This window comes from Scylla paramamosain, chromosome 2, assembly GCF_035594125.1.
Source record: "Scylla paramamosain isolate STU-SP2022 chromosome 2, ASM3559412v1, whole genome shotgun sequence".
NCBI lineage: Eukaryota > Metazoa > Arthropoda > Malacostraca > Decapoda > Portunidae > Scylla > Scylla paramamosain.
This window is the reverse complement of record NC_087152.1, coordinates 15,935,001-15,947,500: the sequence shown is the minus strand read 5'-3', so window position 1 is coordinate 15,947,500 and position 12,500 is coordinate 15,935,001. Positions and strand designations below refer to the sequence as shown.

The 12,500-nt window shown below is 40.6% G+C and overlaps 1 protein-coding gene across 1 annotated transcript in view; it reads right to left on the bottom strand.

The window, feature by feature from the left end:
* Positions 1 to 9,992, bottom strand: part of LOC135110968 (neural-cadherin-like) — a 43,900-nt gene extending 33,908 nt beyond the window's left edge. The window contains exon 1 of the mRNA XM_064023733.1: positions 9,850 to 9,992. Coding sequence (XP_063879803.1) covers positions 9,850 to 9,852 — 3 coding nt within the window. The 5' untranslated portion in view covers positions 9,853 to 9,992. The remainder of the gene's footprint in view (positions 1 to 9,849) is intronic.
* Positions 9,993 to 12,500: the final 2,508 nt, after the last annotated feature.

The window sequence follows — 12,500 nt, the reverse complement described above, 5'->3', positions numbered from 1 at the left end:
ACTTAAAGACTTCTATCAGGTCCCCTCTTAACCCACGTCTCCCTAAAGAATGTAAATTTAACAGCTTCATTCTCGCTTCGTATGGAATACTCCTCATCCCCTGTGTCCTTTTGGTCATTCTCCTTTGTGCTGAGTCTAATAGACCTATATTCTTCCTGTAATATGGGGGTCAGAACTGCACACCGTAGTCTAGATGAGGTCTGACCAGCACCAAATATAACTTTAATATTACTTTGGGACTTCTACTTTTAACACTCCTTAAGACAAGACAACCAGAATGTTTAGGCACCTTTCCTTCAGTCTCCTTTCATTCTCCTATCTGCAGTACGTACAAGCCTCCTATTCATTCATGCTGTTTTTCTATCCATTTTTCTTAACCTATTTCTCATTTTTCATCGTGAAGATAAAACAGGAGAACAAAAGTATCTAATTCTCTCTCCTCAGTCTTCCTTGTTCTTCAATCCACACTGTCCTCTTATCTGTCTCTGCTATCATTCCCGTTCCCTTTGCTTCATCTCTCAGTCTCTTCCGTGAAAAAAGCACAGGAAAAGTTGAACGTTAAATAACCTTCTTCCCTTTTTGCCTTGAATCCACACACGCAGAATGGAGGTATTTTACATTGTCGTTCTTCCTTTCAATTCCTTTCCCACAATTTCATCTTTCAGCCTGTCCCATAAAAAATACGGCGGGAAAAGATAAAGGTCAAATAACTTTTCTTCTCTCTGCTTTGCACCTACACACGCAGACTGAAGGTACTTTTCATTGCATTGCTGGCCTTCTCTCTCTTCAATCCCTTTCTTATCATTTCATCTCTCAATCTGCCTGGTGAAAACAGGACAGAGGATGAACGTCACATCACTTTCTCCTCTCCTTCCGTTTAATTTATGTAGTACATGTATGCTACCTATTTCATTTCTACTGCTTTTTCTATCTACACTTTGAATTAATCCTTCTTCATCGCCCGATTACACAAGACAAGTTTCTCACCTTTACATGTACGGTCACTATATCATACAGGACAAAAAGAAAGGGAGGGAGAAAAACAAAATAAATAAATAAAACACGCCCTTTTCTCTTAATTAAAACTTACATGTTCTACTGTATGCACACATCCCCACGTAGCTCTTCTCTTTTTCCCTACTATTTATTTTTCTGTCTGTCTCTTCAATCACCCTCTTTCTCATCATTCTTTCACACAGGACTCATACAATATAAAAGAAAAAAAATAGACGTTCTTTTCTCTCAGCCTTACATGTACTACTACAGTATACTCACATCACTAGTTTCTCACTTTTTTCCCCGTCTTTCTACAACAAAGATCACCAGTCATTCTTTTCCAGCAGCCTTTGCAATCTCTTCCCCCTTGAACATCTTGCCCTCGAACTGCTGTCCCAATACATAATCTCCCCGATCACTCAGGCGTCGTCAAAGTGAGGAAGACAAGCGAAGACTCAGCGAGAGAGAGAGAGAGAGAGAGAGAGAGAGAGAGAGAGAGAGAGAGAGAGAGAGAGAGAGAGAGAGAGAGAGAGAGAGAGAGAGAGAGAGAGAGAGGGGGGGGAGAAAGAACACTCCAGCTACAATGAGTCCTCTCCACGCTCGGGCGACTTAAAGTGAAACCAACTTCTCCTGATCGGCAGACGCATTTAAGCATCGGGATTAAGAGAGGATTAGGGAATTCTGCCAGATCGGTATTCCAACCAATTTGCTGACTCAGTGGTGACCTGTGCGGGAGGAAGAGATGGAGTAAGGACAGGGAGGAAAAGGAGGGAAGGGACGAAGTAAGACTGGAGGGGATATGTAGAGAGGAAAGAAAGGAAAAAAAGAAGATATTAGGGAGGAAGGAAAGTGAGAATGATATGAAGGTAAGAGTGGATGGATGAGTGGAAGGGAGGAGGTAAGGATGGAAGGGATAAGAATGGAGGAAAGAAAGGAAGAAAAGGAGGTGTGGACGAGGGAAGTTAAAAAAATGCATGAAAGTAAGGTAGGTAGGATGGATTAAACTAGGGATGGAAGGCAATAAGTAGAGAAGGAAGGAAGAAAAGCAAAGGAAAAAGGTATTGAGTTGAAAAAAATGAAGGAAGGAATGGAAGGAAATAGAACTGAGGAAGAAAAAGAAAAGAAATGACAAAAAATAATAAAAAAAGTAGAAAAAAAAGAGAAGGCAAGCACATCGAAATAAACGAAGGAAGGAAGGAAGGGAAGCAGGAAGGAAAAAGGAAGCAAGTAAGAGAATCAAAAGGATGAATAAACGAGGAGGAATACGAAGGGAGAAGAGAGGGGCAGACAAGACCGAATACGGGGAATAGGACAAAACAGAGGAGAGGTGGTGAAAGGAGAGAAGGAAAGAGAGAGAGAGAAAGAGAGATAAGGGATAAATAGGGAAGGCAGGAATAAGGGAGGAGGGAACAGAAGGAGACAAAGGGAAGGGGAGATAAAGAGGAGGCAAAGCAGCTGTGAGGGATAAAAGGAAGAGAGATAAAGGGAGAGATGGTAAGGGAGTCATTGGTAGGAGATATTTGAAAAGATAAACAGACAGGAAAGAAAAGGTTAAGGTTGTCAAGAGAGAGAGAGAGAGAGAGAGAGAGAGAGAGAGAGAGAGAGAGAGAGAGAGAGAGAGAGAGAGAGAGAGAGAGAGAGAGAGTCTAAGGGGAATTTATTCTCGGAGGACGAAGAAACATGTCCTTTTTACCGCTTCACCCCCTTCTCTCTCTCTCTCTCTCACTCTCTCTCTCTCTCTCTCTCTCTCTCTCTCTCTCTCTCTCTCTCTCTCTTTCAAAACTAGATCTGTCAAAAGAACAGAAAAAAAAATGAAAACGTGTGTGTGTGTGTGTGTGTGTGTGTGTGTGTGTGTGTGTGTGGGTGGGTGGGTGGGTGTGGGTGTGTATGTTTCTGACACCTACATTACTTCTTCTTCTTCTTCTTCTCTTCCTCCTCCTCCTCTTCCTCCTCTTCCTCTTCCTCCTTGACAGGTCACAGCAAATGTTAAGTGCGAGGAGTGCGTGAAGGAGATACATGTGGGTGTGTACTTGTGTGATGGAGAGAGAGAGAGAGAGAGAGAGAGAGAGAGAGAGAGAGAGAGAGAGAGAGAGAGAGAGAGAGAGAGAGAGAGAGAGAGAGAGAGAGAGAGAGAGAGAGAGTGTGTGTGTAACAGAGGATTAATCGCAAGTAAGGTAAGTGGTTATGCATTTGTGAGCACCTGTCATTTACGAATATAGTGCCGCTCTCTCTCTCTCTCTCTCTCTCTCTCTCTCTCTCTCTCTCTCTCTCTCTCTCTCTCTCTCTCTCTCTCTCTCTCTCTCTCTCTCTGTTTCTGTCTCAAGCTTAATGTAAAAATAAACTACATCAAATACCTTTCCATATTACTTTTTTATTTCTTCTTTTCTGTCCTTCATTTGTTTAAGTTTGAACGTACGTTTTTATAAACATCCAGTGTAATTTTCATTTCCCTGTGTGTGTGTGTGTGTGTGTGTGTGTGTGTGTGTGTGTGTGTGTGTGTGTGTGTGTGTGTGTGTGTGTGTGTGTGTGTGTGTGTGTGTTCACCAAAGTTCAAGCAACAGAGCAGGTTTCAGCCTCGAGAGAATGATTCCACACAAAATAATTTCAGTCGGAATAAAATCACCTTCCTTGCAAGCAGTTTTTCTCCCTCTTCGTCTAGTTCTTGTTCTTTGCCTTCTTCCTCCAACTTCCTCTCCTCCTTCTCCTCCTCCTTTTCGTCCACAACTACGTGTTCTCTTCTTTCTCCTTTCTTCTTCCTTCCTGTCTCCGGTACTTATTCATCTGCAGTCCCTCTTCTGTCAATCTTTCACACCTCGTTTCAGTCCTTTCTTCCTCCTTCCCTCCTCCTGCGTCTGTTCCTCCGTCTTGTCACTCCTTTCTCTTCCCTTAGCATACATATGTACCATTTCTTTTTCTTCCTCGCCCTCCTACCCTTTCCTTCAGGTGCTTCTTCATCTCCAACTTTGTTCATTTTGCTTCCTTTCTCTGTTCCTCTTCTTCCTCCTCCTCCTCCTCCTCCTCCTCCTCCTTCTTCAAATTGTTCGGCAAAGGAAGCACCAGCAGCAGCAAAAGCAGAAGGAGCGAAAACTTTTGGGAAGCTGAACCAAAACTCTTCTTTTCCCCTAGTGAAAATTGCACGAAAGGGCTTTTACTTTTTTTCGATTTTTTTTTTCTCGTTTTAGTTCAAACGCCCTTTTCTCTCTTCTCCGGCGGTGTCCAGCCGCCTTTGGTATATAAAAAACGCTCACAAACTAAAGTGATGCACACACACACACACACACACACACACACACACACACACACACACACACACACACACACACACACAGAGAGAGACAACTCGATGCTCTTCACTCCTCCCTCTTCAATTCTCCAGAGAAAGAGAGAGAGAGAGAGAGAGAGAGAGAGAGAGAGAGAGAGAGAGAGAGAGAGAGAGAGAGAGAGAGAGAGAGAGAGAGAGGAAGCAACATACGCAAATACATCTCTGTTGTTGCAGCCATTCTTCCCTCCCTCCCTCCCTCTCTCTCTCTCTCTCTCTCTCTCTCTCTCTCTCTCTCTCTCTCTCTCTCTCTCTGACCTTCACCCACTATTCTCACAGCAGTCTTTCTCTCCCTTCCATTAAACAAAGGCTCTATAATTTTTTTCATCCATCCCACATTCCTGTTCGTCTTCCATCCCTTCATTGCTTTCTTCCTTAGTTAAATTCATCTGCAACAGAGACTTTATTGGTTTGTTCCGCTTCCTTTTCTCTTATCGATCGGTGCAGTGTGATCCTGTTTTCTTTGGTGTATACAAGTCAATGGATCAATGAATTCCTCAGTTTTTTTTCTATCGATGTTCATTGTCAGTAGTACTTACAGAAATCTAATCGTGTCGGAGTAGAAAGATTTGTGTAAGAATGTAAAGTTTCATTCTAAATTGGTTTACTTATTTTTTAAATTCTCTATTAGTATTCAGAAGTGGCATATATGACCATTTTTTTTTCATACTGTTTTCTCGTTTTGTGTCCATATATAGATTGTGTAACTTGTAAAATGAATTCATGAATGAATGAATGAATGAATCATTCAACAAATAAATAAATAAATAAATAACAAATTAACTCACTAATTAAATATGTAGCTACTCAACAAACTAAATAACAAAAATAAATAAATAAATAAATAGAAAAAGGTGTGAATCTTGAGCAACACACAAGTTATAGGACAAAAGATTCGAGTCACAGAAATATACATAAAGGAACACACTACGAGTACTTGTAAAGAGCAAGCTAAAGCAAAAAGAACACTCACAAAAGTCACGTGCATATGAAAAATACACACACACACACACACACACACACACACACACACACACACACACACACACACGAGACCGTCACATAAAACTTAATAGTAGTATCGAACATGAATTCTCTCTCTCTCTCTCTCTCTCTCTCTCTCTCTCTCTCTCTCTCTCTCTCTCTCTCTCTCTCTCTCCGATGAAGGCGAGCGACGAGGCGGTTACTATTTCGTCCACATCGTTAGGTGCAGGAGATGAGCGGGTGTGTGTGACGGGCGAACGAGGGCGGCTGAGGGAGGCTGGGGGAAGCTTGGGTGAGAGGGGAAGGGTTGGGCAGGGTCTGGGGAAGTCAGATTACTTGAGAAGGTCGGTGAAAAAAAGTTTCATCCCATCGGTTTTTCTATTTGATAAACTGGTTGTTTTACGGTTAGCATATTATCTCTCCATCTTTTACATACTTGGGATTTATTGTGTGTCGCTGTTAACAAGAGAAAATAAGAAATGTTGCATGTTCGTGATGAATCATAGTACCGGTGTTTATGTTCGTGTGAAATGTTTACCTTTTTTTTTTTTTTCTCTCTCTCTCTCGTTAATAAGTGAAAGTAACTAATTGTCTAATTGAGTGCCTTACTCGATAAGTAATTAATTAACCAACTGTATATCGATGCATTTGGCGTATTCATTTTTTTGTTAATGAGATAATTAACAACCTGTCAAATTAAACAATCTATTGACTAATTGACTAAGTAACAGGCACATTATTTATTTTCTGGTTGATAACCACTTAACTATAACCATCTTATTAAGCAATTTATTTACTAATTAACTTTTTAATAAACTGTCCATCTGATTAATAAAAGGTTGAATTACCCAGCTGAACAGACCACAAGGTATGTAAGTGGCTAAGTGGCCAATTAAGTAACTATGATATTGAGTCTCCTACTTAAGGGAATCAACTGACTACCTAATTACACAACATACGAGCTACCTAAAACTAATTGACTGTCCGATAAGGAATTAAAATAGTGTTTCTTTCCCAAATAAAAAATAACTTAATTATCCTTTCAATTAAGTAGTTTGCTATATAATCTTAACTAACTACCTAACTATGGAGCTAAACTATCAGGAAATGTTTAACTCTCCACCTAGGTCATCAATTCATATCTAACTCTCAATTTAAGTTATCAACACATGTCTCACTATCCATCAGAGTTACCAACACATCTGAAGCCCAAAGTGTACTAACAATAACAAGCTAACCATCACACATGCGGCGCTTCACAAATCATGACCTTATGAACACCTTCGCTACTAACGCTGTTCCTCATCCCCCTGCGTGGGTTCAGAACTCTGTAAGTTAGCCCTGGTACGAGAAATATCCACGCCAACAAACACAACTCCCGCTAACTCAATTGCCAGACTCGACCACGCTGAGAGGAGTAAGCATTTGGTTCCCGATGGTGCCCGAGGTGGAAACTACAGTGAGGTCTTTCAACACTACGGTAGGTATCGATTTCATGATTTTTTTTTTCAAGGTGCTTTATCAAGTTCACTGTTGATGGGTTTTAATCTATTTAGTTACTCATCCTAGGGTATTGTATCGTATCTGTTTTACAATAACTACGTAGACAGAGGTAAATGGAAAGGATGAGGATAACGATGACAACACTGATGATGATGAGTTTATCAGCAAATCTTTTTACTTCATCTTCGACTTTAATAGCACACGAAATTTGGGAATTTTGTAGAGTAAGAATGAGATAAGTTATATTTGTGGTTTCCATACAGTCCTCTATTCAAAGGGAAAAAAAGCATTGAAGCGACACCGTAAGAGTGTTTTAATAATTGGCAACTTTAATAAGACACCTGCCTCAAAGAAAATAAGACGCTCGCAAATATCATTGGCAGACTATTACAAATATTCGCCAGCACTTTCTGACCTGTAGTAACATAAGGCCATCATGTACTAGCGCGTATTGTGTCAAATGAACATCAGTAACAAGTAGTCAGTCCTATTCATACCACAGAACTACGGTCGTTTTATTTGACAGAAATTTAAATGATCTATTAAGTACTTAAAATTTCACATAGAAAAACGAACAGAAAGACAGACAAACAGACAACGAGACAGACACACACACACACACACACACACACACACACACTTAGACTATACTAACATTCCACTCTCACTGTTCTTGTCCTTTTCAGTCACAGTCAGTCACACATTTGCACATGCCCTCAGATATCAATATTGTGTAACCCTCCTTCATTCTTTCATTATAGTTTCATCTAAGCCTTTCTGCTCTCATATATCAGCATTGTGTAACCTTCCTTCACTCTTTCATTACAGTTTCATCTAAATCTATCTACATCTGCCTACCAATGTTCTATTTGATTAGTTGCAGTGGTGGTGTCCATGTGTTCCCTGGGTGAAAGGAAACACGGAATGGATGGCTGTAGTATATTAAATAAAACTGGTGCTGGACAGGTTTCCTTTACTTCCGGAAACACACGGACCGCTGCAATAACTACAACACCTAGTCTATCAATACACCAATTTCACTCACTTGCATGCTATAATACTAGAATACTTTCTAAAATACCATCATACACAGATCGACCCAAAAATCTGGACACATCATTCTTTCATTATGGTGATCTTCTAAACCTGTCTGCACGTGCCCACTGACTTAACTTGCTCAAATATCATCTAATTACAATACTTGATTTTAAACTCAAATATCGTGATAGACAAGGTGCCCAAATTTTTTTTTAATTCTTTATTTATTTATCTTTTTTAATTGAATGTGAGGGTGTCGGAATAAGAACAACTTGAGTGAGTGGTCGCGAAGACTGGTCAACCGGTCATATCGATACGCATTATTATTATTACTGCTGAATTAAAATTATAAAAAAATATGCATTCTTTTGCCTTTATATCCCGAATTTTGGGTCATCATGTATACCTTAATTTTCCTTTCTACATAGACACATCCACGAACCCTCACCGCTCAGATGGGTCTCCCTCAGATCTAGAACATCCATTCTTCCTCCTCTCAGACAACTCTCAACAAGGATTCTTCTCTTTCTTTGATCTGTCGACCCATTTGTACTGAAGCACACAACACTAATTGTCTCATTCATCATTTACTCCCGAGAAATTTGCACAGTAGAGCCTGAGTGCACGTAAAAATATTGCTGCATGTACTGTTTTTCATCTATATTCATCGCCACTCAACAGTCCAGCGTAAATTATGAAAAAAAAAAACACGTAATATGAAAGATGTGGAAAAAAAAAAAAACTGAGCGCTAATGCGACAGTACATGGAGGAACTGACTGCGTTTATAATATTCTTGTCTGACGTGAAAAAGAGAAAGAAAAAGAAAGACCCCAAACAAACACAAGACTAACCACAACAAACGGTCCCACACCCCCCCTTAAAAAAAAAAAAGGAAAAGAAATATACAACAAAATCATACGACATTTGCACTCACTCTTAAACGCGCCACAAAACAATTTTAAACCGACGACGCGCAGTAAATGTGAGGAGAAAGAAAACGGACCTTTGCAAGCGAGGACTTAAGGACATGGTAAATACATCCCTCCCGCAGAGCACGAGCGTTTCCCCTTCAGGATAATCTTAGTCCTTCAGGGAGACAAGCCGAGGAGGATGCACTCAGCAGACCTCGCTTCCTTTTCCTCCTACCTTCTCTTACTCTTCCTCATACGAATAGCGAGGATAAACAGAGGGCGTAGGAGGGAAACAAGCTGAAAATGTACTCTCCTGCTCCTCCTCCTCTTCCTCCTCCTCCTCCTCTTCCTCTTCCTCCTCCTTTTCCTTCTTTTCTCCTTTTCCACCAAGTAACAATAACAGAGTGAGAGAGAGAGAGAGAGAGAGAGAGAGAGAGAGAGAGAGAGAGAGAGAGAGAGAGAGAGAGAGAGAGAGAGAGAGAGAGAGAGAGAGAGAGAGAGAGAGAGAGAGAGAGAGAGAGGATGTTTCGAAAGGTTGCAAGATAGAGGAGTTTGTGGAACGTGTTCTATGTGAAAATGTGTTTGAGTGAGTGAGTGAGTGAATGAGTGAGGTTTAAGGGCTGACTGACTGACTGACTGACAGACAGACAGGCTGACTGACTGATGGAGTGGTGAGTGAGGAAGCGCAGAAGGACTCTTGCATTAAGTTGATGGACAGACAGGAAGCAGAAAATCATTCAGTCTTTGGGGTTCCTGTGCATATAAATTTTCTGACCTCTCTCTCTCTCTCTCTCTCTCTCTCTCTCTCTCTCTCTCTCTCTCTCTCTCTCTCTCTCTCTCTCTCTCTCTCTCTCTTCTAAAACAACAACAGAATGGAAGAGGGAAAAAATGTTTCTTCCATGTAACTTATGAAATGAGAGAGAGAGAGAGAGAGAGAGAGAGAGAGAGAGAGAGAGAGAGAGAGAGAGAGAGAGAGAGAGAGAGAGAGAGAGAGAGAGAGAAACCAGCCATCCATCCATTTATCCATCCAGACACACAAACAAAGACACACAGACGCACACACAGAAAGTCATTTAACTCCAGGCACAGTCACTCACCATGTCAGGGTCGCGAGCTGGCAGCGTGGCCAGCAGGGTGCCGGGGACAGCGTCTTCTCCCGCACTGTGACGTGGGCGTGGGGGCGAGGGAAGGCAGGCGGGTTGTCATTCACGTCGGTAAGTTTGACAGAGATCCAGGCGGTGTCCAGGTGGCGGGGGTCAGTCCAACCACCACGACCCTGAGTGAGGTGGGGAAGAAGTACATGTGAAGATGAGTGTAAATAGCATAAATGACGTAAGGGATATCAGAAAGGTGATACGGAAAATTCCTTTGGGTTAGGATTGAACAAGAAGTGATAAAGAACATAATATAAGAAAACAATCGAAGCTGCAAGAAGTCACCAGGCCTACATATATCGTAAGTGACAAAAGGGATATAAGGAAGGTGACACAAAATTCCTTAGGGTTAATAATCAGGATGGGACTAGATGTAGTTAAGAGCATGATATAAGAAAACACGGAAGCTGCAACAAACACGCCATCAGATCTACACGTAGCGGTCCCCATATACAACATAAGTATTTCCACCTATCATTTCAGTCCATGAGTGTGGCGACGTTACTAATCAGGACAGGATAGGGAGTTTGGTAGAGATTTATAAAGACAGAGAAATTATTGTCAAGTATAATGGTAGATGACTGGAATGAACACAGAACTCACGTTGTTAGTATTAAGTCAATAAGGAGACTTAAAAGAAGATCAAATAAATATAAGGATAGGGATGATAGGCGGAAATAGTCGTATATTTTACATAAAAAATGCCACGTTTAGGCTAACTGGCTTCTTCCAGCTTTCCTTACGTCCTTATAATCCTTCCTTATATAATACAGAACACAACCATCATCATTAAATCTACACAAGAAGGTACAGAATAATAACACTGATAATATTAATGATAAAACCTTGTAATACCTTATGTTACACGCTTACTTGAGGAACACAAAGGAATACAAAGGAAGAGTAACCGGTATCAAGACCTGTTGGACCTCGCAAGGATTCTCGCGATACACGGCGCTATCTAATATAAAGTGAGAGATATCGGACAGCAAAGGAGGAGGGGGAGAAGGGGTCGGAAGAGGAGGAAGAGAAGAAGGATAAGTATGCAAAGGAAGACGAATTGGATTAAGAGGAGATGGAGGAGGAGAAAGACGAGTAGGAATACCAAGGAATACCCGGAACAGAGAGGAGGAAGAGGTGGAATATCAGGGAATACACAGAAAAAAAAAAACACGCCAGACGTCCTGACCTACATTGAGAGAACCCGCTAAACTACAGCTATTAGAGAATTGCTCGTGTAATAGAAGGGAACAGAAAAAAGCAAAACTTATTCTCATGAACTTCGAGGAAAAATGAGGACAAGGAGGATGAAAATAGGAAAAGAACGGGAGAAATAGGGAGTTGAATAAGGAGAAGAATAAAAGGGATAACTAAACGTAGAGGAGAGAGAGGGAAAGACAAAGACGAACAGGAATAGAAAGAGAAGCATAAGAAGAGGAATGGAAGGAAAAGGAGAAGGAGGAGGATAAGAAGAAGGAAAAAGAGAAGCATCAGTACAGGGAGAGGAAAGGAAGTGAAAGATACGAAGGCAGAAGAGGAAAATAGAGAGGAAAGGCGAGAGAAGAGGGAAGGAAAGGATAAATGGGAAAGGTGAGAAAGGACGAGATAGCGAATGAAGGAGACGGATTGGGGTATGAAGGAATGCAGTGGAAGAGCGAAGAGAGATAAAGATGCAAGGCTGAAGGAAGGAGGGTGAAGAGAATAATGGAGGGAAGGAAGAAAAGAAGAAAGAAAGGAAGGAAGTAAGGAAGGAAGGAAGGAAGGAAAGAAGGAAGGAAGGAAGGAAGGAAAGAAAAAATCAGGGAAGGGAATGTATCTAGAGAGAGAGAGAGAGAGAGAGAGAGAGAGAGAGAGAGAGAGAGAGAGAGAGAGAGAGAGAGAGATAGAGAGAGACTTAGAATAATGGTGATGATAAGGTAATAAAAGGAGAATGTACGAGATGTGATGAAGCGGAAAGAGGAAGAAATGGAGAAGAAAAGAAGAAAAGAAAGGTGTCGATGGAAGGTAAAGAGAATAAATAAAACCAGAGAAATGAAGTTTGAAAAGTAAATGGAAAAAGAGAACGACGAGAAGATAAAGAAGCAATGTAGCAAAAATACGTAAAAATGGAAAAAAAGGAAAGGAAGAAAAGAAAAGGATGGAGTGGCAAAAAGACAAAATAAAACAAAAGCAAATGCACAGGGGAAAAGAGATAAAAGAAGAGACATAAATGAGTAAAAAGAAATGCAATAAAAGTATAAAAAAGAGGAAGAGAAAAAATTATGATAACACGTAAAAAAATACAAATGAAAGGTGGAAAAAAAGGAAGAGAAAGGAAAGAAAAAAAAGAAAGAAAAAAAACAGGTGAGAGGGAAATACGAATAAAACAATAGAAATAAAGATAATAATAAAAAAAAAGAAAAAAATAAGAACTGGAAGAAAAAGAGGAAGAAAATGAAAAGAAGGAAGAAAGAAGAGAGCGGAAGACAAAAAAAAAAAAACGGAAAAACAGGAAAGAAGGAAATGGAAGAGATAGGAGAAAGAGGGAGAGAGAGGAGGAAAGGGAAAGAGGAGAGGTGAGGGAAAATATGAAAATAGAAACTTTAGACACGCGA